The 21916-nt window shown below is 42.2% G+C and overlaps 1 protein-coding gene across 1 annotated transcript in view; it reads right to left on the bottom strand.

Annotated features, from left to right (window-relative positions):
* Positions 1–21916, bottom strand: part of fat1a (FAT atypical cadherin 1a) — a 75485-nt gene that overhangs the window by 35569 nt on the left and 18000 nt on the right. Inside the window, exons 4-7 of the mRNA XM_041966156.1 lie at positions 11558–11619; positions 5551–5880; positions 3505–3721; positions 1378–1517 (exon numbers count right to left, since the gene is read on the bottom strand). Coding sequence (XP_041822090.1) covers positions 1378–1517; positions 3505–3721; positions 5551–5880; positions 11558–11619 — 749 coding nt within the window. The remainder of the gene's footprint in view (positions 1–1377; positions 1518–3504; positions 3722–5550; positions 5881–11557; positions 11620–21916) is intronic.

Raw genomic sequence — 21916 nt, 5'->3', positions numbered from 1 at the left:
AGAGACAACTTGCATGCTTAAAAGCTTTTATCATGGCAGTTCAGCTTTGGCATCAGCTGGGGAGCAAGACATATCCACGCAGGAATAAATCAGCATATTAATATACTGAAATACAAGTATGCAACTGCTTTGGAAGTTCTTTTGGAAGCAAGTTTTAGTATCATCTTTCATCAAAATGGCTCACATAGGGTCATATGGTTTAAAGGATCCCATAACTTTTTTATTTGTTTTATCAATTTTCTTTCTGCATAAAAGCATCTTTTCATCAAATTTTACAGTTTCCAGACTGTGCTTGTATATGTAGACTATGAGTGCAGTATATCTAGTTATTTTAAGACCATTCAAAAAAGACCAAGGTCAGCTGTTCCTCTCAGAGAAAGTAAGAGAAGCTTCACAGGTTCAGAGAGACACGGCAGAGGGGAGGAGAGGAGGGGGCTCAAGAATGTACACTTCAAATAAAAAAAAAAAACTCTGGCTAGACTATTATCACAGCAGCCCCGCATCAGGAATGAGACAATGGAAGATTCCTGGGGTTCAACGCCCAACTGTGATGGCAGAGAACAGAGGAGGAGGAACAATTACTACCCACGTTATGGCTGAAAAACTGCCTACATTCAAAACTGATCATTCCAACGGAAGCTCGACCTCACGAACAATTATTCACTTTCTTAGATTAGCTAGATGAGAAGATGGATAGCACCCTCGTGTCTGTACGGTAAATATGAGTCTAGATGGAGGTGGTTAGTTTAGCTTAGCATTAAATGTCATTCTTACATGTGGTTTTGTACCAATTAAATAAACCTAATATAACATGTTAATTAGTGAGCTTTAGAGTTGCAGGTAGGCAAATTTTGTTACTTTTGGGCAGAGCTAGGCTTCAACGTTTCCAGGCTTTATGCTAAGCTAAACTAATCAGCTGCTGGTTGTAGAGTAGCCTTATTTCCTTTACCTTTTTTCAAAAAGCTCCCTATGTGGTGAGTTAATAAAGTGATAAATCAACAGTAAAACACCATTCAATCACACCTCACAAGAGGCACCAGACAATATCAGAATATCTCTATATAAAGCACAGCCTTATTATAGCATATCTCATATTTTTGGTGTCATCTGTTCATTTTTTCCACAGTAGCTTTATATGTATTGAAGTCAGGTCATGTAGGGATGTAATGAGATTCAAACCTATAAACTGTCATGTTGCCGTGCCAGTTGAGGGCAACGATAGCATCACAACATAAACATATCCCAGCAAGCAGGACAGTTTGGCCGCTGCTTCACTCATTACCCGTCCCTTTTCTGCCGCTATTTCTCACATGAGACAAACAGAACCATGACAACTGCCTCATCAGCTTCCAGCCGTTTCATTAGTGTTTCAATTACCTGGGTGCTGACAGTTCGTGTCCCATCTGTGGCTTCCACCGTCAGGTTGTAATTTGATTTCTGCTCTGTGTCCAGGGGCCGTGCTACAATCAAGGTTCCACTGGCCTTGCCCACGTCAAAGCGGCTGTCATAATTACCACCTGTGGAATCATTTTTGGTACAAACAACGAGGAAGGACAAAAGATTAGTGACAGATCATCGCTGAGTTGTCTGCATGTAGCAAGGTTACGCAAACATTCAATGGGGAAGCTGAGATGGACACACAAACATTCATTTTCTGATGTCGGACATAATGAAAAGATGCACAAATGTTGATGAAATTTACTATCAGTATAGATTTGCTCTATATAAACATTAGCCACATTAGCATTGACCCTAACACACATTGAATGCGAACATAAATAAAAAGTGATGAATGTATAACAAGGCTTCTTTTTTTTGTATGAAAGGATGCTAAACTGTCAAGGATAAACCACACACCAGTGGAAATAAAATGGAGCTCTAGTTTGCACAATGTAAGGAGAGGGGGGGTTTTCCTGCATCTCTAGAGACTCTTAATCAGGTCACAGGTTTAAGGGGGAAATGTGGCACAGCATCAATCCAGTGGCACAACACAACTCAACCACAGCCAACAGGAAGCAGCAACACACAGTGCAGGATGATCTCTTAATACAGCACAGCCTATTAGGAGATCCCAGCAGCTACCTTCTGCTGTACAGTTGTGGTCACAAGCCATCTGAAGGATGTAAAACATCTCAGCATCCTCTATGCCGTCTTGCAAAAATCCAACCAAACAGAACATTCCAGAGAAAAGAGGAAAGCCGAAGCAGAGCAGAGAAAGAGAGGAGAAAAGAGACGTGTCAGTCGGACATTGATTAGAGGGAGGACAGGCTGGGAAGGAGGGAGAAGAGGCGAGCATTTTTGAAAGCAGTCAATTTAAGTCCTCTCATGCATACAGAGCCTATCATAAGTATTAAAGATAAACACATTCAAGAAACTGCAAATTAAGTGTCAACACGTCAAAAAAGAGTTGAAATTTACGGCATTTCAATTGGCTCAAATGGGAAAGCTAAGAAAGGCGTTAATATTTACTCAATATTTACAGTAAGTAATGACACGACTCTGTTATCTGAACTCTTCAGCAGTAATGCAGACCACTGAGGAAAAAATGTTTTAAAGTTTTGAAGCTGGCTGACAAACTGCTTCACACTTAGATCTGTACTTGCCTTCATTTTATGCAAGTTTTGATTGATTAACAACCTTCATACAGTAAGTACCATAAAACCTACATCAAACAGTGTTCCTTCAGTTTCTTTTTTTTAAAGAAATTAAACTTTATTTTGATTACAGTCCATAATTATGGGTCTGTCTATGAAAAGTTACACTACATGTAAATCAATAACAAATTAATCTATTATTTTATTTACATTTTTATGAAATCCATTCAAAAATGTAAACAGCAGTCACTGCCACTCGGCTAAGCTAATTAGCTTTAGCGGGAGTTTAGCTTTTTTTTTCTCCATCTTGATTGGATTATTGTAGCGCCTCATTTAGTTACGTGGAATAACGATAACCAAGATATTGGTTCATCAAAATGTCTACTTTTCATTAAAGAACATAGCCAGGGAAAAAATAGTTTGTGAATTAGATTTAGCCTTAGCTAAGGCTAGTCATGGCTATCCTCTCTGCTAGCTCACACTTGATATAGCTCTCCTGCTTTTAGCTAACTCTCTGTGACAATTTTATCTTATGTTTTGAAATTATACACTTCTATGGCATAATATTCTATATATGGCAAAACAAATGCCAAAAAGTCAACTGTGACCAGATACTGTACACAGATAAGGTGTATTAGCTCTGTAAGGTAGCTAACATCTTCTGACCGACATGCTGTCCAATATGATAAATAAACTCTAAATATACTATACTATACTATATACGCTGCTGTCTCCTACAGTTTATTTTTCAACTATATTGCCGTATTTCCCAGCCATATCACACACAAAAACTATGTTAGTCCTGACGTATAAGAGGTTTTCTATCTACGAAGCATTTCTATGGCATAGAGCATTTCTACACAATGCATGCACACACACAACAACAGAGATTCACGTCAAGGAGGCATACCTGTGATTTCAAACCACACGGGAACATCAGAGGATTCGGTGGCGACGACGCCCACCATGTGCGCCACAGGGTCGCTCTCCATGACAGAGAAGGTGAAGGGGGACTCCTCGAAAAGCAGGGGAGCAGCGTCAGCCGGCAATTCTGGTTTGGGAATCCACTCAATATGCAGGCGGCAAGTGGAGGATTTCTGAGGGCGTCCATTGTCGACGGCTTTTATCTGAGAGAGGCAGGGAATGAACGGCTGTGTTACACGGTGTTATGCAACATTTTGTTGCAAATGAGTTTCTGCACAGCTCTTTGGTGTATCCTCTGCCTTAAACTCCTCAGAAGTAAATACACAAGAAAGTTTGGTTATGTGGCTCGCTAGTTAATGCTAGCAGATAAAAAAAAACACCAGTAAACAATATTACATTTTATACACAGTGCCTACACACTTTAGTTAGCGCCACTGATTTGCTGCACAAATGCACAGAATGTGTCTCAATCGTAAAAGCTTTTCCGAGGTGTCCACATGGCAAGAGAGCCTCGTATTCTCGGTGACAAAACACCCTTTGTGTGGTATTCTTTTGTGATTCAACCTTTTGTGGGGACTTCAATTACTGTAAACTGTGCTGAGCAGCGTCTTTTTGCAGCAGGGAACACAACTTTGGATGTGTGCGGACATAAAATCTGAGTGAAACCAATCAGTTTAAACCAAAAAAGACGAGTGTTAAGTATCACCGCAGTCTTCACAGCCAAGCGGAATGACTAAACTGGAGGCAAATTCTTGATGTTTGTCTCACAGGTGGAAGATTGACAGAACATTCATTTTCACACATATATAACACGTTTCTTTCCTTGTAATTCTAAGATACTCTGCAAAAACAGCTGCCACGATGAGCAGAACATTTCAAGTGCTGTACGCTATGACGGCCAAAAAGATGTGTCACATCGATGGCGGGCAAACTTAACTCCCGATGACGAAGGCGCCGCAGTAATAGGACCATGGTAATGAAGCAAGCATACTGTATGTTCCTTGTAACGCTTAGATCCAAAGTGTTTTGCTGCATCAAATTCAGAATAAGAATATATTTGCAAAAATCTATGAAGCTGTCAAAAAGGTTTGCAAGTTAGCACACTGTGTTTTATTTATGCTTTTCACAGCATCCTGACTTTTTTGGAAGCGGGGTTGTGATTCAGTGTGACTCATTCAAAAATTAAGAAACTTACACCTTCTATTTCGCTGATTATGCCGCGTTAAGACAGGCATATTTCAATGTGATTTCAATTTCGCAATTTCAGTCAAAGTGTTGACAAAAGCATTGCTCTAAATGTGATCTGCAAAAATCAACACGCTAACTTGACATTCTAACTTTACTCATTATAAATGTGAGGTTTTATTTATTCATGCATTTATTTGTGTTGTGTTGTACTTCCAGGCTTTTTTGCTCTATTCTACTCTACTTCCATTCTATTCAGCTCTACTGCCATCCTGTCCTGTTCGGGGAAATCTAGCTATATCCAAACATACAGTATATGTCAGCAGCCAGTTATCGTGGACCTTATGTATACAGTCACAATAGCAGCCAGAGCCTGAACACCCACATACCTCCATCAGTGTCACTATCTGTAATTGGTTTGGAAACTGATTTTAATTGTCTGGACGTCTGTTCCGCAAACTGGGCAGATACTGCTCTACCTCTGGTTATTGTGTCTCCTCCTTGTAAGAATATATTAGCATCACTACAATATTTACTGTTTTCAATTGAGTACATGTCACAAAGTAGCAAATTATCACACAGTTTTGTTGTTTCAGGGTCGTAGATGTTTGTTTGCAAATAATATTCTATATACGATTTAAGTGGATCAATCAGGTGTTGGTGTCTTTTACTGAAACTTTTTTACTGCATTCTTCAACACAAAACCTGATCAAAGGGAGGGCAGAGAAACAATGTGGGCTAGAAAATGCAAAGAGGAGAATGCACCAGCAAAGCAACAAACAAGCATCTGCTCACTGAGAGACTATCAGGCTGAGGACAGGATGAAGTCCTGGGATTAGATACTCACTGTGAGAATGTCGTATTCTCTGGCAGAGGAGAACTTCTTGGAAGACACCAGGCCGGTCTTGGGCTCAATAAAGAACTTTCCGTTTTCATCTCCCTCCTCGATGCTGTAAGAGATCTCGGCATTTGGTCCCTCGTCGCGGTCTGAAGCGATGACCCGATACACCGGGTCTCTCTTCGTGGCTCTCTCTTTCTCTGGTCTCTCCCGCTCCGGCAGCTTGATCTTATAGATCTTCTCCAGGAACAACGGCCTGTTGTCGTTCTCGTCGAGGACTCGGACGATGACGCGGACAGTGGTCGATTTGGCGGGAACGCCGTGGTCAGTGACCGTGATCTGAGGAGAAAGAAATCAAAACCTCAGACGAAGAAGTAGACTTAAAGGCGGCAAACAGCTATCTGATGTAGTGAATTTTCAATCACATGACATATCTCTTATCTCTTCAAGACACGATGTCCTTATTGTTTTGTTTTCTGATCAACACAGATAAACGAATCCCTTTCATCGTACCAAAGACAGAGTTTTAGAACAAGAGGCAGTAAATCATTTAGAAGAGGTTTAATAATTCCAGCAATGTCATTGAACATCACGTAACTCTGCCATGAGAATCTGTAAAGATGAAGACAGATGTCTTAGAAATGCATCATTTCAAAGTCTAACTTTAATCAAAGATTGGATGAGAAGGGGATGTGCGCTTTTTCCCTTCATCATGCTTTCAATCCACTTATTTCTCTCCAGCTCAACAAAATTAAAGGCAAGTCTGAGATTTGCTGTCATGGGGTCTTTTCTAATGCACTTTCTTTCCTTAAAAAAATAAATACACATCCGTAACAGGCTTTTATACACTCAACTACTGCTGGAGACAACATGTTTTCGTTATATTTTAAACCGAATAATCTTATCTCTACAGCACAATAAAAGAGTCCAACACTTATATAGAATCTCATTGATGCTGTAAAAAGGGGACTTTTTCAGAACTACAAATACAAATCTCTGAGTCTTGTAGAGCAGAATTCTTCAGCAGAAAAATACAAAATAGACCAAACAGGATTTTGTGCATTTTCATCTTTGCTACAGAGAGAGAGGGCAGGACTTAAAAAGCAGTAATTTTGGTCCTTCAGTTGTGTGATTGCTCAGCGGTCAGACCGTTTTCGTCTGGTTGGATGCGAGGAGCAGCACGACACGCTTTCACATTCTTGAGCCTCTATTTTAGCCTAATAATAAGGATTTAATGAAGGAATTTTATGCATAAGGGAACACTGTCACATTTTGGGGCACAATAACAAATTCAAGGGGTATACCAATCACTGTCAGCTCTTATACACATGGAAATGCAATCAGCAGGTCACTTTAGAAATTAAGGTGAGAGTCAATTTGAGTTAGCAGGAGAGACGTTTTCTAGCAACTGTTGGTGTATTTAGGTAAATTTGATTTGTTTCACCTGGGGGCTGCTGTGATGAACTGAAAGCTTTTCTAATCTGAAATAACATTTAAACGGTTTCTGCAGGTCCTTAAAAAAGTCTTTAAAAACCTGAAAACCAATAATATGAATTTTAAATGATTGAATTATGACGTTAACATTACTTTCATGATGTTGACCAGAGTCTCACTTTTAAAAGTCTTTTTGGGAGAATTTTTCATTAATCTCGCTGTAACAAAACTACACAAAACAAAGACAGAACCAATAACCACTGATGCAAACTGTGCAGCCCGGTCAGAATTTATCAAAGCACACGCAGGTAGTGCTGCAACAGGGTGTGGCCTAACGTGGTCTCTCCTCTCATCAAAAAGCTACGTATAAAAGTGATTAGTTAAAATTGTTTCTGAGCAAAGTCCGGCCCCAGTGCAACCCACTCTGCACTACGTTAACTCCTGCAACTCTGGGAAGTGACCAGACCATTAGCGTTCGAGAGCCGGACATGAAGGCCCAGGTAGCTCACCTGGTAGAGTGTGCACACCATGTACTAAGGCTGAGCTTGCCGCAGCAGCCAAGGCTCGATTCCAACCTCAGGCCTTTTGCTGCATATCATCTTCTCTCTCTCCCTCCTTTCGCTCTGTACTGTTCCCTCTAACGAAGGCTAAAAAGAGCACCAAAAATAATGGTCTTACATTTAACTTGTGGAAACCTGCAAAAACCTTGAATTAATGTTTGCCTGTGATCAAAATAACAGCAGCTTGCACGGCTACAATACGAACAACCCGCCAGAGCTAATTATTTTTAATTAGCTGCACCTCTTTACTCTGATAGCACCAGCTGCACTGACTCTGCTGCTGTGTGTCAAACAAGCAAACAAAGATTTTGCACTGCTAATAAACATGAAGACTTACTGCCCTCCACTGAAGGCCGGGGGCTTTTTTAAGACCCAGAAGTACTCTGTATAAAAGACAGTGAACTGAATCATTAATGGGGCCTTAATCTAAGTCACAACACGAAGTGATACTGGCAGCATGCTAACGGTTTGTAATTTGTGTCATGATTATGTGTCTTCTGACATTTGAGTGCACAGTCTGAGGAGTTTAATCAAAAGCAAACAGACAGAGACTGACCTAAACAAACACAATTTTCTAATTTCAATCTAGTCCTGGGAAGATGTGCTCAAGGGTTTGTGCATCTGAGCGTTGGCAGAGATGTGAGCAATTCCAGCTTCAAGCTGCAAAATACTGTAGAAGGGCAGAACAAATGTCACCGTCATTTAAAACCATCTGCTAAGTGCTTCACTAAAAACAGTCAAGAGTCCAGGACAAGGCACACACCATTTGGTACCATAGTTTCAATTACTAAAGTAATGTGTTTTGGTTTTTCTCGCAGAGTCTGCAGCTGTCCGTGCAATTCACATGAGCAGAATTAATTAAATGGGAAGACAAGAAACCTGAGCATGAATGTCTCTCTCAGGGAGGACATGTTGGTGCCCGTTCTGTGCTGCGTAATGAACAGTTCCATTATGATCACGTGAGCTTTTTGGCCTCATATATGTGAGTATAGAGCCTGATGTCCCTGCTTATAAAAAACACCTTGAGGCACTCTTGACAATTGAAATAAAATGTCCCAGCACGGTACCTCAAAAACACTGCTTTGTGTGTAAGTGTCTGCATGCTCACTATCCATCACCACGTGCGTCTCTTTGGAACATTTTCATCAAAAGCCTTTTGTTTGATAATTAGGCAAACCACACAAAAGACAGAGAAGTTGCACCAGAGGGCGTGTGTCTCATTGCATCAGTATCGCACTGCTGCGAAGTGAAGTGAGCTCAGCCGACCCATTACGCTCTAATTATCTATTGCAAAACTTTCAGATGTATCTGACCGACCATATGCAAGTAATGTTGTTTTCATGCATGCAATATTAATTGAAATAACATGGGAATCAGGATGCATATAAAAAGGCATGTTGTGCTTGACTATAATAATAAAGAGCAGATGTTCCACAACAGTTGTTTAAACAGAGCAACTCACTCTTTTTTGATTAGCGAGCATGCATCGTAGAGGAGATACAAAGCCTGCTGCAAGAACTGTTGAATTAAATAGAGTATAAGGCTGACACTCTCACGGTGCTTCCACTGCAGGGTCTTGGCGAGTTTAATCAAAGTTGTTTTGACTAGAGGAAACAGACAATTTTGTTCCTTCAAAAAAGTTCCTACCCCAGAAGTAGTACTGTTCCAAAGGGAACGGGAACCCAGGGCTTGAGTGTAGCTGCTTTGGCTTTGTAGTGCCTGGAACTATTTAGTCATGAAGGGCTAATGTACAGCCCTTCATGACTAAACAGCTAAACTTAGTGAAAAACTTAATTCTATCTACAGTGTTTCTGCGTCATAGCTGTAGCTTAATATAGTGTGTTCAAATGATAACTGTGATCAATAACATCACTGAAGTCATTTTTTAAAGAAAAAAAGCAAAATGTTGGCTTCAGTCCTTGTAGACCGAACACTACATGATTAATCAGAAAAAAGAGACTGAGTAGGATCTAACATCCTGGACCTGTCTGGGGTGTCCCGCGCATCTGGCCAACTGCATGCTGGGATAGGCTTCACACAGCAGATGTGAAGAGCCCATTCACCTCTGCTTTTCTATTATAATGTTCTCTCTGCAGTCCTGAATCCTAAGCATGTCCTGGCATGTCCCACTTCTGCTATTTACCCACCCCCCCTCCTTCCTGGGACGGAGGCCTCTCATCCTGCCGCTAGAGCCCACACTCAGACCAGGAGCAGGAGCAGCTTTGCCTTTTTCTCAAATCCCCCCACTGCCTTTCCGCCTTTAGCTCTCTCTCTGTCTCTCTTTCACACACAGGCACACGACTGCCGCCTACCAACCCCCATCCATCTCATCATAAAATGCTGAAGGCCCCCTGGGCTCCCTCCACCTCCTCCTGGCATTTGGTGCAAACAATGCTGACACAGCCCCCACCCTAATTGCTCCACATGTTCCACATGGCCCCACATGTTTCGTTTCTTCTCCTACAACAAGCTCGTACAAAAACTTCAACACGAGCTGGGACTTCAGGTTGGTTTGTTCTGCCAGCACCCGGTTCTCGCACAACGGCATGTGCACACACATGTGCTCTTCTGAGTCATGATCAGGCCTCGATTAGCTGCCCTGAGGATACACTAAGGTGTGTGTGTGTGTGTGTGTGTGTGTGTGTGTGTGTGTGCGTGTGTGTGTGGGGCAAACAGTAGGGTTTAAGGGTCTGTGCTGCCCCATGAATGTTTAGCCCAATAAAGAGCTTCCTGCTGGATTCCCAGTGACCAACAAGCACAAACTTCTTAAGTTGCCATGGTGACACTGCTCTTCCCAGGCTGTGTTCACTGAGCCACTTTCTACCTATTTAGGTCAAAAGTTACTTGCTTTAAAAATGATCCGTCCAACTCGTGTTCACATTAAATAGGATCGGGCGAGAGAAACTTTTAATTGGTTACTTTGCAGAAACATGTTCTGTTCTTTATGCACAGAATCTGATTTAACTCCAAGCGTTAGCAATAAACTCACATAGAAAAACAAGAATATTAGCATGAAGAGAGCAGGCGTGTTGCATTAGGCATAACATTAGAGTCTGTCTGGAGGCATTCTGTCCAATGAGACAAATGAACAACATTCATGAACTCAATTTAGCTAAGAATTAGCTTTATTTTCATTGTTTTTACGGACACAAAGGCTTTAAACAGACGCCTGTTCGCAACTGCTCATTACAACCACATGTTGGGGGCAGCAACAGCAAACCTCTAGATGCATGAGCTTCTTCTGACTTAGATACCAAAAAGTCTTCACAAATTCAACAGGTACAAAAGATTCAGTTTTACAGTGTCTTTTTTTAGCAACCTCACTATTCACAGTTTTCCCTTATTCTCCAGTTCATCCCTATCATTTACTCTCAGTCCTGTAATGCAATTAGTGCAGCGTAATGTACAATCACAGTATGAAATACAACACTGCTCTGGCACCAGATGCACAGGCATTAACTGTCACCCAGTGATCACTGAATTGTGTAACTTCTGACAATAATTAAAAGGCGTCCAATCTGCTCCCTGTCAGCACCGGAAACACAATTAAAACGGCTATTATCAACCTCGGGTTTGTGGCGAGAAAGAGGGAGGGGGGCGTCGGGAGAGCACAGAGCCCGGCTCAATTAAAACCCACAAGTTTAGACATCGGCCTGTTGGGCTGACAACAGTTTCCTGTCCCAGCTTGCTCCATCCACGAGACGGAACAGTGGGAAAGAACAAAGGAACAGTCACCAGGATCTTCCACACGCCTCCCACCTCTCCCATCCGGAAATTAGTACAAGGAGAAATTATTCCAAAAGGGCCCTTCTTGCATATACAAGAAGAATTGCTTTAGTTGGCAAAGTGTGGCACTCAGCCATAACTTCAGAGGCAGAAAATCTCTTCTTCTTTTCAACATGTTGACCTTGAAGGTTTCTGAGTATCATGTAACTAATCAATTTTCTCATAAATAAGAGCCGACACTGACCTGCTCCAGCTCTTTCTTTACAGCTGAACATTTGCCAAAATAAGGAGCTTACCTCAAGAATGTGCTCGTCTTGTTGCTCCCTGTCCAGTCTTCTGGAAGTAGTTGAAACCAGACCTGTTGGAGACAATCAATGAAAATATTATTAATTAAACCGATTCCTTATATAAGGCAACAACCATATGAATCATCGTTTTCACCAGACAGCAATCATAAAACCTCAAATTAAATATCGCTGAAAACGCTGACTAGAGGCTGACAGACGAATGGGTTAGGCTGACATATTTACCTCAAACACGCCTGCTGTTCAGGCCCTATCAGCCGACACATACACTGATACCGGTATACGCCGCCTGCAATGAGCTAATATTGGCCAATAAGGAACAAAAAATTCTAGAAACCCAAAGATGTGTTTGAGGTGGTTTAGAGACAGTGTCTTACTGTATATCAGCAACCACTGAAAAGCTTACTTCATCTGTAAAATGTCAGCATTAATCTCAGTCACAATTCTTTAATAAGCAAATTATAGGGATTATTGTGAGAAAAGCGTATCAGCAGGCTACATGACGGACAAACTCTATATGTAGCTCAAGTTAAATCCAGAGGGCCACAGAGAAACAGGGTACAGTGTGAAGAAAAGAGCAATATTTGATTAATAAAACTCTAAAATAACAAATACTCCCGCTCACTGTTGGGTGACATAATGTGAACCCTGCTGGTTACCTCATCAGTCACCCATGAGTTAAGCTTCTGCATCTGGAAGAGTGCTCTCCCGGTAGGCCTTCCGTGTTTTCGGTCAAACCACATGCCAGACAGCCCACCGCACTGCCTTACATATGTGAAATATCACAAAGGTCTGCAAAATAGTACCCAAACAGCAGCATAGCCCTGACACCCTGCTTTTCATTCCTCCGCAAGCTGAATAAATAGACAGCCAGTCAGACAGCGCCTGCAGTCTTGAGCACTTTTTGAAACAGAGAAAATGAATCTCCAGAAAGGATCCTGCTGCTGGTTGAAGTGTTTCAAGGGTCTTTTTAAGCTCTATCGTTCATTTTAAGTGGATGGATTGATGTCGCGCGGCATCAATCGCACGGAGGGGACTTTGCTAAGAAAGGCTTTGACAAAAGCAAAAATAAAACAAGCTCGAGTCTTGAGTTCCCGTCCAGTCCAATTCTCGATCAAATTCACAACGAAGGGAAGAAAAAGAAGAAAACGGGGGAAGGATACTGCTACATGGCCATGTTATAAGCAGCGTTCTGTTCTCACTACCGATGTAATTGCAACTTTGCAGAGAGACTGAGTGTAGAGTAGACATGCCAACTCCAACCGCACCAGAGCTGTCTGCTTGCCACACTGCGCCTGATTAGCATAAAGCAAAGGATTTCCGAAACCCAACCCCATCAATGGCACATATGCCTGCAACTAGAATAGCAGGCCACAACTTACAGCTCCTGAAATAGTCCTCCCTCAGCACTGCAATTGAGGCATATGAGCGAGGCGCTTTTGCTCCCCTTTTTTATCCTCTCCTTCTTAGGCTTTATTTAATCTTCACTTTGAGCTGCAAAGATAGAGGTCTACTGATACTCGGTTAGAAAAAGCATCCAACACTTCCTGTAGGTGCACCCATTTTTTGTTGTGCTTGTCCAACATGGCTACATTGATGCGCAAAAAACTTAAAAGTTCATTTTACATTAACGTAAAATAGCAACGACTGCAGATGCAAATCTGAGAGGGGAATCTAAATCAACCCAAAGAGAAAAGCTGCCTCTACCCCTCTTTCCCAACACTGTCACATACACCCCCTCACTAAGTGAAAAGAGGTATTTCATAACTGACAGCACAAATTAAGTTTAGTAAATTTATACGACCTGCAGGAATTACTCTTTGCAGCGTTGCATGATGTCTGCAAAAAAGTTTGCAGAAGATCATCATAGGTTGCATGAGTTAGCGAGCTGTAGATTATTACCATCAAAGCTAATAGTTCTGCTGTGCCACATCAAAACAGACCACGGCGACTAATTATTCATGTGCTTTAGCGAGGCTGGAGCTGATGGATGATAATGTTTTTAAGCTCCCCCGTGTGCTGTGTTAGGTAACTCCTCTCTCTGTACATGCATTATAGAGCAGAATACAGATGACAATATTAACCGCGCCGAGTCTACTTCGCTGATTTATAATTCCTTTGCAAATCAGCTGCCTAGTCAGAGCTTGACTGGGTATCACAACAGACACAGCACTTGTAAACAGTATACTCTCAGTACGGAATCATAGCACTGCAACAGACATAACATTAGCAAAACCAGTGAAATCACAAAACGACTGGCCTATATCCAAAGCCTACACCGGAGAAGAGAAATCAGGTTTCGGCTCTGCTGTGCAAAGACTGCAGAGAGGTCCCATTCCACAAACATAATTTACACCTTGATGCTCCAACAGCAGACACAGCGGAAGATGACACAAGGTGGCACATTACTGGACGCCATTTGTTTGCGGTTGCAAGTGCTTGTTCAAAAAATCGTGTATATTTTGGGGCTGGAGTAATCTCTCTCTTTCTCAGCCTGACACACAAATTCGCAATGCTACCTCACGCTGGAAATAGGAATGGGACGTTTGTTTTAAAAATGAGCTGGAGAGAGTGCACGGGCAATTAAGAAAGCCAAACTAAAGAGGAAGTGGAAAGTTATTTAGTCCCTGCTTCAATGTGGCTACTTGCTGAAGTAAAAATAGCGACAGCAAAGCTCAGAGAGTGAGCTCGCTCAGATTTCATGCACCATTCCCCGCTGAAATTCCATTGTCCAGGGAGGCAATACAATTGGCAAGGTGTCATAAATTTCTAGGGTGTTTGATAACCATGAGACTCCTTCCAGATACACTGTCTTTAGCAACAGCGGGGTGCCGACCTTCTCACAGCAGGGCCGAACAGTGCATCCTTAATACACATCTCTATTGCAACAGACAATCCTGTCATATAGAGAGCATCTGCCTTTAATTCAATGGTCTGTCCCAGGTTTCTTCTTCAATGGAGTGAAAGTGCGCAGAGCAGTCTATTTTCATTTTAGAGTAAGTGTATAATTAACACATTATTTAACCAAAAGTCCAAAGATATTCAGTTTGCTATCACACTGAACAAAGTAGCAAATCTTTAAATAAGACAGGATGGAAGTCGGTATTGTTTTGCATTTGTTTAACGCTTCTGTCGATAAACTGATCAATAGTAATAATTCACCATCTTAGTTTCTAAGCTAAGCCGTTTTGGGGCCTCTTGGTGAATAGGTTGAAACCACAAGCTCAATTTTACTGCTCTCCCACATTTTTTAAAAGTATTTGAGGATTTTGATGGAGCGTGAAACCAGCCTCCACTTCAAGATGTAGAGATGTCTTGGAGGAGAATCAAATCTGAAAAGCAAAAAAATATGTTGCTTCGAATGTGGATGAGTGAGTTATTTTATGTTGTGGCTTAAACGGCTTTTGTTTGCTTCTGTTCTCACACGCTGCCAGATCTCTGACCGCAGGACTTGCCGCCCACTCTAATACCCAAGCACCAATATCGCGTTCAGAAAGTAATTCAAAACAACTAGTTTCCAAAAAAAACCTATACTTTCAAACATCTAATCTCGCAAGTTTGATCACCCGTCCAAAAGCTACATGCTCACCAGGAATAGCCATCTTATGTAGGACTTAGCTGGCACTAGCCGTCCAGCCAATAAAGGTGCATACCTCTCTATCTCTACCTAAACGTTAAGGAACTGTAAAATGATTGGTTGGTAAGCCAGAGCTCACCAGAGAAGTCTGCACTTCCAACCCACAGCCTTTGTCACAACACACACACACACACACACACACACACACACACACACACACACACACAAAAGCCATCCTCAGGCGTGGGCTGAGCTGGGCCGACAGTAATTATAGCCATGCTGTTTTGAGAGGGAGAGAAAAACAACAGCAAAGCAGCAGTGGCACTCTCAACCATGTCCTTGAGCGCTACAACCGCTGCTCCAAAATGGAGGCCTGGAGGGAGTTAAGGAGTCCAGGACATTGTTGGGCCGGTTCATGCCCTGCTGCTGTGATTAGCAGTGTTGAGGGTGACACACATATTTATGTGACACACATTTAGCTGTAACTCCAGACAATCGGGAATGCGCTGGGTGTCTGCAGCGGCCCGACTTGCTGTGCGATTTTAAACTCCTTCAGATGTTAAGTATTGTTGTTGATGAAGTGACAGTAAGCTATGAAGCTCCATTATTTACTCCCCTGTTACTTCTCTCTTGTGTGAGATCAATAATGAACACAGACTGCTACATCTCTTATCCTGAAACCCAACGTTCAACCCCAGACAGCTATATCAATATTCTCAGCTTCATTATGAGTTAAGCGTCTGCCACTCGAGCCTAAAACAACACTGTGAAAAGTGTCTGCTTTCACTGCTCATGATGCCATCTATACTCTCAAATGAAAACCGTGGGACACCAAAATCCAAAGGACTGTGGGAGTTTAAGAAGGGATTGGTACATCAAAGTAGAGGCTGTTTGTCTCTTTATAAGCGAGTCTCCAGAATGCCACTGAGCAAGAGCTACTGGCTGTTCTCTTTTATTGAGAGGGAAAACATTGCTTGGCATGCCATTTAAACGGCGGCGTAGCCCGCCCGAATAAAGTCCGTACTGATGTCCAGAAGCACACAGAATTTAATCAACACAACAAAGAGAGGCCATATAAGCTAATGCAAACACATGCATGCATACATACGGTCTTTGTGAAAACAAGAAAAAGGCATTTAGCAGGGGAGCACTGTTTACATTAGGATTGAGATATCTCAGCACCTCACAGCTGCGAGGCTTATTTGTAATCTGAAAAGACAACCATGTCATGGAAGACTTGGGGCTGTAGGGGATTCGGGTTCCCAAGAGCTTGTGAAAGCGAATGTTGTGGGGAGTTGTGTAAATGGATGGGACGCTTGGAAGCCGCAGAGCAGCTGAGGAACGGCGTTACAGATAGTAAAAGCCTGAGACTGTGTGGGCACTTCGGCTGTGCATGTGACAAATTGGTGCATGTTGAGATTGCAGGCAGGTTATTTGGTTTTGATACATATTGCTAGGCGTGTGCACACACAGGCCTTCTCGTTGAATGATTTTCCCCTCTCTCCCTCGTAGACCTTGGTGAATTTCACATTTGTCCTTAGGAATATGTCAAACCTACATATACAACCACCAAAGTAGTATTGTTGTAGTCATGTCTTAAGACTAGATCTGCAAAGCCAATTAGACTGTAGACCACCTGTCAGTCAGATGCTAAAAGTCAGGCTACTGAGTTCTGGAAAACCTGATAATTAATGCAAATTTAATCCTTAGGAAGGAACAGGAGAACTCACTTGGACAGAGATCACATATACGCGATTTTAACAAACGCTTTTCTGGATATCTGCGTTCATACAGGAATGTCCAGCTCTCCTTGAAATATGCACACTAGGATTTTGTCTGTTTTTAAGGTTGCATGGTCACACCAGTGTTAATGGTGAACAGGATCTGCTTGTTAAGGCAAAGTCAGTTTTTTTTGTTGACTTTGACCTACAGTGCTGTCCAGGAGAGTCCAGAATGGAGGAGGTTCTTGAAGCTTATTGGCTGTATTTAACTTCCACTATTAGGGTATAAACTGCTCCACAAAAGAGGAATGGTTGTTCAGGCAGAGAGTCGATGGCACAAACACATTGTTTGAATTAGCTGTGTGTTCTTGTCCCATTAGAGACAGAGCTAACAGGCTGCTAACCGAGTTAGCGATCTTGTTAGCTTGGACATCTTAATTTCTCTCTTCGCCAACGCTCTTTATTGAATGAAATGATGTACGACCATGAGAACAAAATGCCCTGGTGGAGTAACACAGCAGAGCAAAAGAGAAATTAGCTTAGAGAGCTATTGTGTCTGATTAACGCATGTTCCCACCTGGTTAGCGTATTAGCAGTTAGCTTGCCAGCTACAGCAGTTCACAAACCTGCCTTGCGAGTAGTTTCCAGTAGCTTCTGGAAGCAAACATTTGTGGAAGAAGCACAGATGAATTTCACTGAGCAGAGTCTAAAGGTATCAGTATACTAAGAATAAAACCTAAGGTCCACAAAATCCAAATAAAGTCAAATGTGTTCTGCCTCCACATGCCATGGCAGCTTTGTACTGTTAATTCTTCAAGCCATTTTACACCTTCCACATCTAACGTGCTTGCTTGCTTGCATGGTTCTCTTGAGTGGGTGAGGCATTTTGATGTGCACCAACATGAGCCACCTGGTCCATTTAACAGAGGTGTCTCAGAGCACTTCCACATTAGCCCTTGAGCAGGAACATTTGAAGTGATAAAACATTCAAACTAAAACACTGCACATTGTAATTTCACTGTGTAGTGATATCCAAATGTCAGCGACAGTGTTGAATCTGCTCGGCTGTCTTACTGCATGTAAACGTTTACCTCTCTCCACCTCTCTGTAGGTTAGTCGCCCTGCACATAACAGTTTGGCGTGCGTACATTCACTTCTTGAGCTTCACTTTGCACAGAATAAATCACGGCTCTCCTGTGGGGCTTTTGTACAGTCGAGAGGCGAAGAATGTTTACTTATCCGGCCTTTTTGGAGAAAATCTTCACACATAACTTTTGGGTGACTTTTCCTCAATTTAATTTTCAGCCGCATGTTCACAGAAATCAGTTGAGATTAAATGAAAGACGCCAAGATGTGGCGTTCTTTGGCACTCGTTGAAAAAAAAGAGAATGAATGTCACATTAAAAAAAAAAAAAAGTGACATGCCACAAAGGTCCCAGGTTATTTGTTTCAAAGATTCTGCGGTTAGACGGAATCTCAGCCAGCTAAGCCACCATGACCACGCTTTGAAGTTTTAAGAGGAAAATCAGCCATTTCTCATTTCCACGTTTTCTTCTCACAATCCCTTTTGAGAGCTGTGACAATTGTTTGGCCTCCAAATCACCGGAAACATCAGGAAGTTGTTGGAAGTATCCATTTCCTATCTCACTTCCCCTGATAGTGGGGCTTTGGTAAACCACTGATAGCACCAGTGTGTGTGTGTGTGTGTGTTTGGGCATCACTGACAGTTGATATGAGCCACAAAAAGTGGATGATTCACGGCTGCAGTCCCAGTAGCTGTTTTCCCTTACCTTTTCACTTAGCCCCAGGGATGACAAATGCACATAAAACCTGTCGAAGGTATCCAAGCTTGCCAAAGCATTACCCACGGCATTCCTTTTCGATGGATGACAATGAGCTGCTGGCTGCAGGCAAAGAAAAAGGATGGGCCGAAATTGTTTAATACGACTGAGAGAGTTCACCTGGGTGCACCTCTCTTCATCCTGGTTTAACCACTGGAATGGCAGCTGCCGTTAAAGGGCGAACACAATCAGGTATAGACAGTCGTGTCCTATTAAAGGCATGCTCTTGTCTGCTATGACGATGCCATTGTCTGGTGACGAATACGGATAGGCGCCATCATTATAGGGTGGAGTTTTCAATGGGCTCTAGGTGTTCTGAGCTAAAATCTCATGTGTCAGGTCACCATACACTGAAGACAATATGTTCCACAAAGTCAATGGACCACAGTGGGACAATTAGGGCTTTAGAAAGTACTAATACTACACATAGAAAGGTAGAATAGGTACAACAGGAAGTCGGGTAATGAGCATTCAGCAAGATAAGATTGCTATTGTAGTGATCTTTGCTCCAGCTCTCTCTCCTTCGCTTAGATATGAAAAACTTCCTGTGTGTGTGGTGTGTGTGTTCTGACTACACGTTCTGCCTGGTTGCCCTTTCCTAATACATACAAGTTCTGGCATAAGAGCTCTGCTCAAAGTCCAGGACGTCACAGCACAGTAACAGCATTTCAGGGAAGAGAGAGAGAGTGATTCACCAGGTACTGAACACTGCTCGCTCTCCCACAGAAAAGGTGGGCAACTCGTGTCAACAGCCTCAGATGAACTAGCTCCAGGAGCTTTATAAAGGCAAGACAAAACTATGCAGCTAGTGGGCTGTCTGTCTCTAGAGCCGTGCGTGTGGACAAACCATCCTTATTCTAAATCTACACCCAAGTGATAAACAACCTTTGATTGCTCTACAATGCAACCAAGTCACATTTTACACAGAGCACATACAATTATGAATCTGTCATCTCACACAGCCCATATCCTGTTGTGTTCTGCTGACAACAGGCCTATGAGTCTTTATCCAGGAAATACAATTCTCCTCAGCTGCCAAATCAGGGCTTAGGAGCCTGGAACAACCGTGGTCATGTCTGTGGGTGGGATGAGATCTGTGCCACCAGACAAGTGAGCATTGGTTCATCTTTTAAAATTTCACACCCGAACAGCATTATTCACATTCACTGATCTCTTACTGATTTAGAGCACATAATTCATATCCAGCTGACTGGCACAAATTTTACCCCACGCGGCTCTGCCTCGTTTTTTTCTCCCCCAGTTCAAATCCCTTTTGGAGGCTAAATCAAACTGCTAAATTCTAAGCTCTCAGACGTTGGGATTGCAATAGTGTCTGCTACAGAGAAGAGCTGGCCTTGCACTTTAATGGCAAACTAAAGTCAGAGAACAGCCAAAACAGCAGGACTTGTTTACTTGGCAGAAATAAAGAATGCTTAAGCCTTTCATCCTGGACTTTACTGAGCCAATGTGGGTCTGTTGCGGAAAAAGGGTAACCGACGCCACCCAAGGCGTCAAGCGAAGCCTTCATATGTGTCTGAAGCTTAACGGGCTGCCCGGAAAGCTGCACAGGGCTGCAGTCCATGATAGAAGGCTAGCTAGTTAGCTTGAAACACATGCATATGAAGTTCCAAAACCCACAGACAAAACATAGGCCTTAACGTCTTTTCCTTTTTCCCACCCCTTTGTAGAGCTTTGTAGATATGCCAAGACAGGGCCTATGCTTCCAATGCAATTTTAGAACATGTAATTACAGAGACTTACATGTTGTAAATTTAAACATTTTCAAAAACCTGTAATATGCGGTGAGAATGCCATATTGAGTTGATAATGTGGACAGATATCAGGCCTATGTCATTTAATACCACAGAAATACAAAATAAAAAATAATTTGTAATCATTCCTCGAGACATTAAATCCAACTCTCATCTGAAAAAACAGGCTATTTGCTGTCGTCGTTACTGGCGCTCTGCATAAATCAGTCTTCTCTGGTAGTCAGCTACATTTGGCTCTCTGTTTTCTCTCCCCACCTACTTCTCTACCTCCACTCACTGCTGCACTCTTCAAAAACAAACAGGAAAGAAAATCAAAGCAACAAAGCAGTGATTTAATGAAGTTTTCTTTGTCCAAACAACTGACGCGAGGGGCTCTGGTGTCCCACTCATAAAACTTTTAACATGCTTTGATATGCATGAATGGGTCTTATCCTTATGCTTCAGTGTCCTATAACCAGTTTTTTCTTCCTTCAGAGGTCTCTTCTGATGCTTATAAACATTATTCTGCCCACAGTGGACTTGACCATAAGCTTCATAAAAACTCTAATCCTAAGAGTAGGCAGTAATTACTTCAGATATGTGGGCTATGAAGACTTTATTCAGCCGCTGAATAAGTGATGTTCTGTAGGCTTGCCGTATAGTCTTGTGCACCAAAATGAAAGACCAAGTGTAAGCATGCCTTTCCAGCTATGGTGCCATATTATCACAGGTTACCCATCCATAAGGGTGCAAAAAAAAGAAACTTGGGAGAGATATCTTGGAGACACATAATTTTCTTCACAGCTCAACATTGTTAAAAAAGCGTTATGTTTGGCTGCTTTGTTGAAAGATAAATATTCGATTTTCCAGCCTCCCAGACTTCTTATCATTGTACGTAAGCTGATCTTCATGCATGTAGACGAAACACCATCCCTGTGTGTCCGCATACCTAAGGCTTCCCCTTTTCTGGATCGTTTATTTGTTCTTTCTTTTCCTGTCCATTGGGGAGTGCCCAGCGTTACTGTGAGGCTTGTTTGGGAGACATGCTCAATGATCAATCCTTATTTGGTCAGAAAATTCACGTTGCCACTTCCAACAAAAATAACTCCAGTTTGTTGATGTGACAACCTCGGGAAACAGGACCACACACGTCTGCGAGGACAAACCGGAGCAACTGCTTCATTCCTCATTTCAGTTTAATGAGCACTTGCATTCATAGCAATAAGACGGTGTGTAAGCTACATCAGAAAGAATAACAAATTCAGTAATAATTGTCACTTATAGAGACGGATATGGTTTAACCATCTCATTTTGCTTCACTAACGGATGTCCTTGATTTATTCTGCATTTGTGCGTTCATTCAGACATGAAGAACAAATTCTTCGACAGGATCGCACCTCAATTCTGAGTCCAGCACAACAAGAATAAATCTGTACATTCACAGAGAGGCTCTGTGCGTA

This window comes from Chelmon rostratus, chromosome 3, assembly GCF_017976325.1.
Source record: "Chelmon rostratus isolate fCheRos1 chromosome 3, fCheRos1.pri, whole genome shotgun sequence".
Taxonomy (NCBI): Eukaryota; Metazoa; Chordata; class Actinopteri; order Chaetodontiformes; family Chaetodontidae; genus Chelmon; species Chelmon rostratus.
The sequence above is the reverse complement of the archived record's forward strand: the minus strand, read 5'-3'. Positions and strand labels throughout refer to the sequence as shown.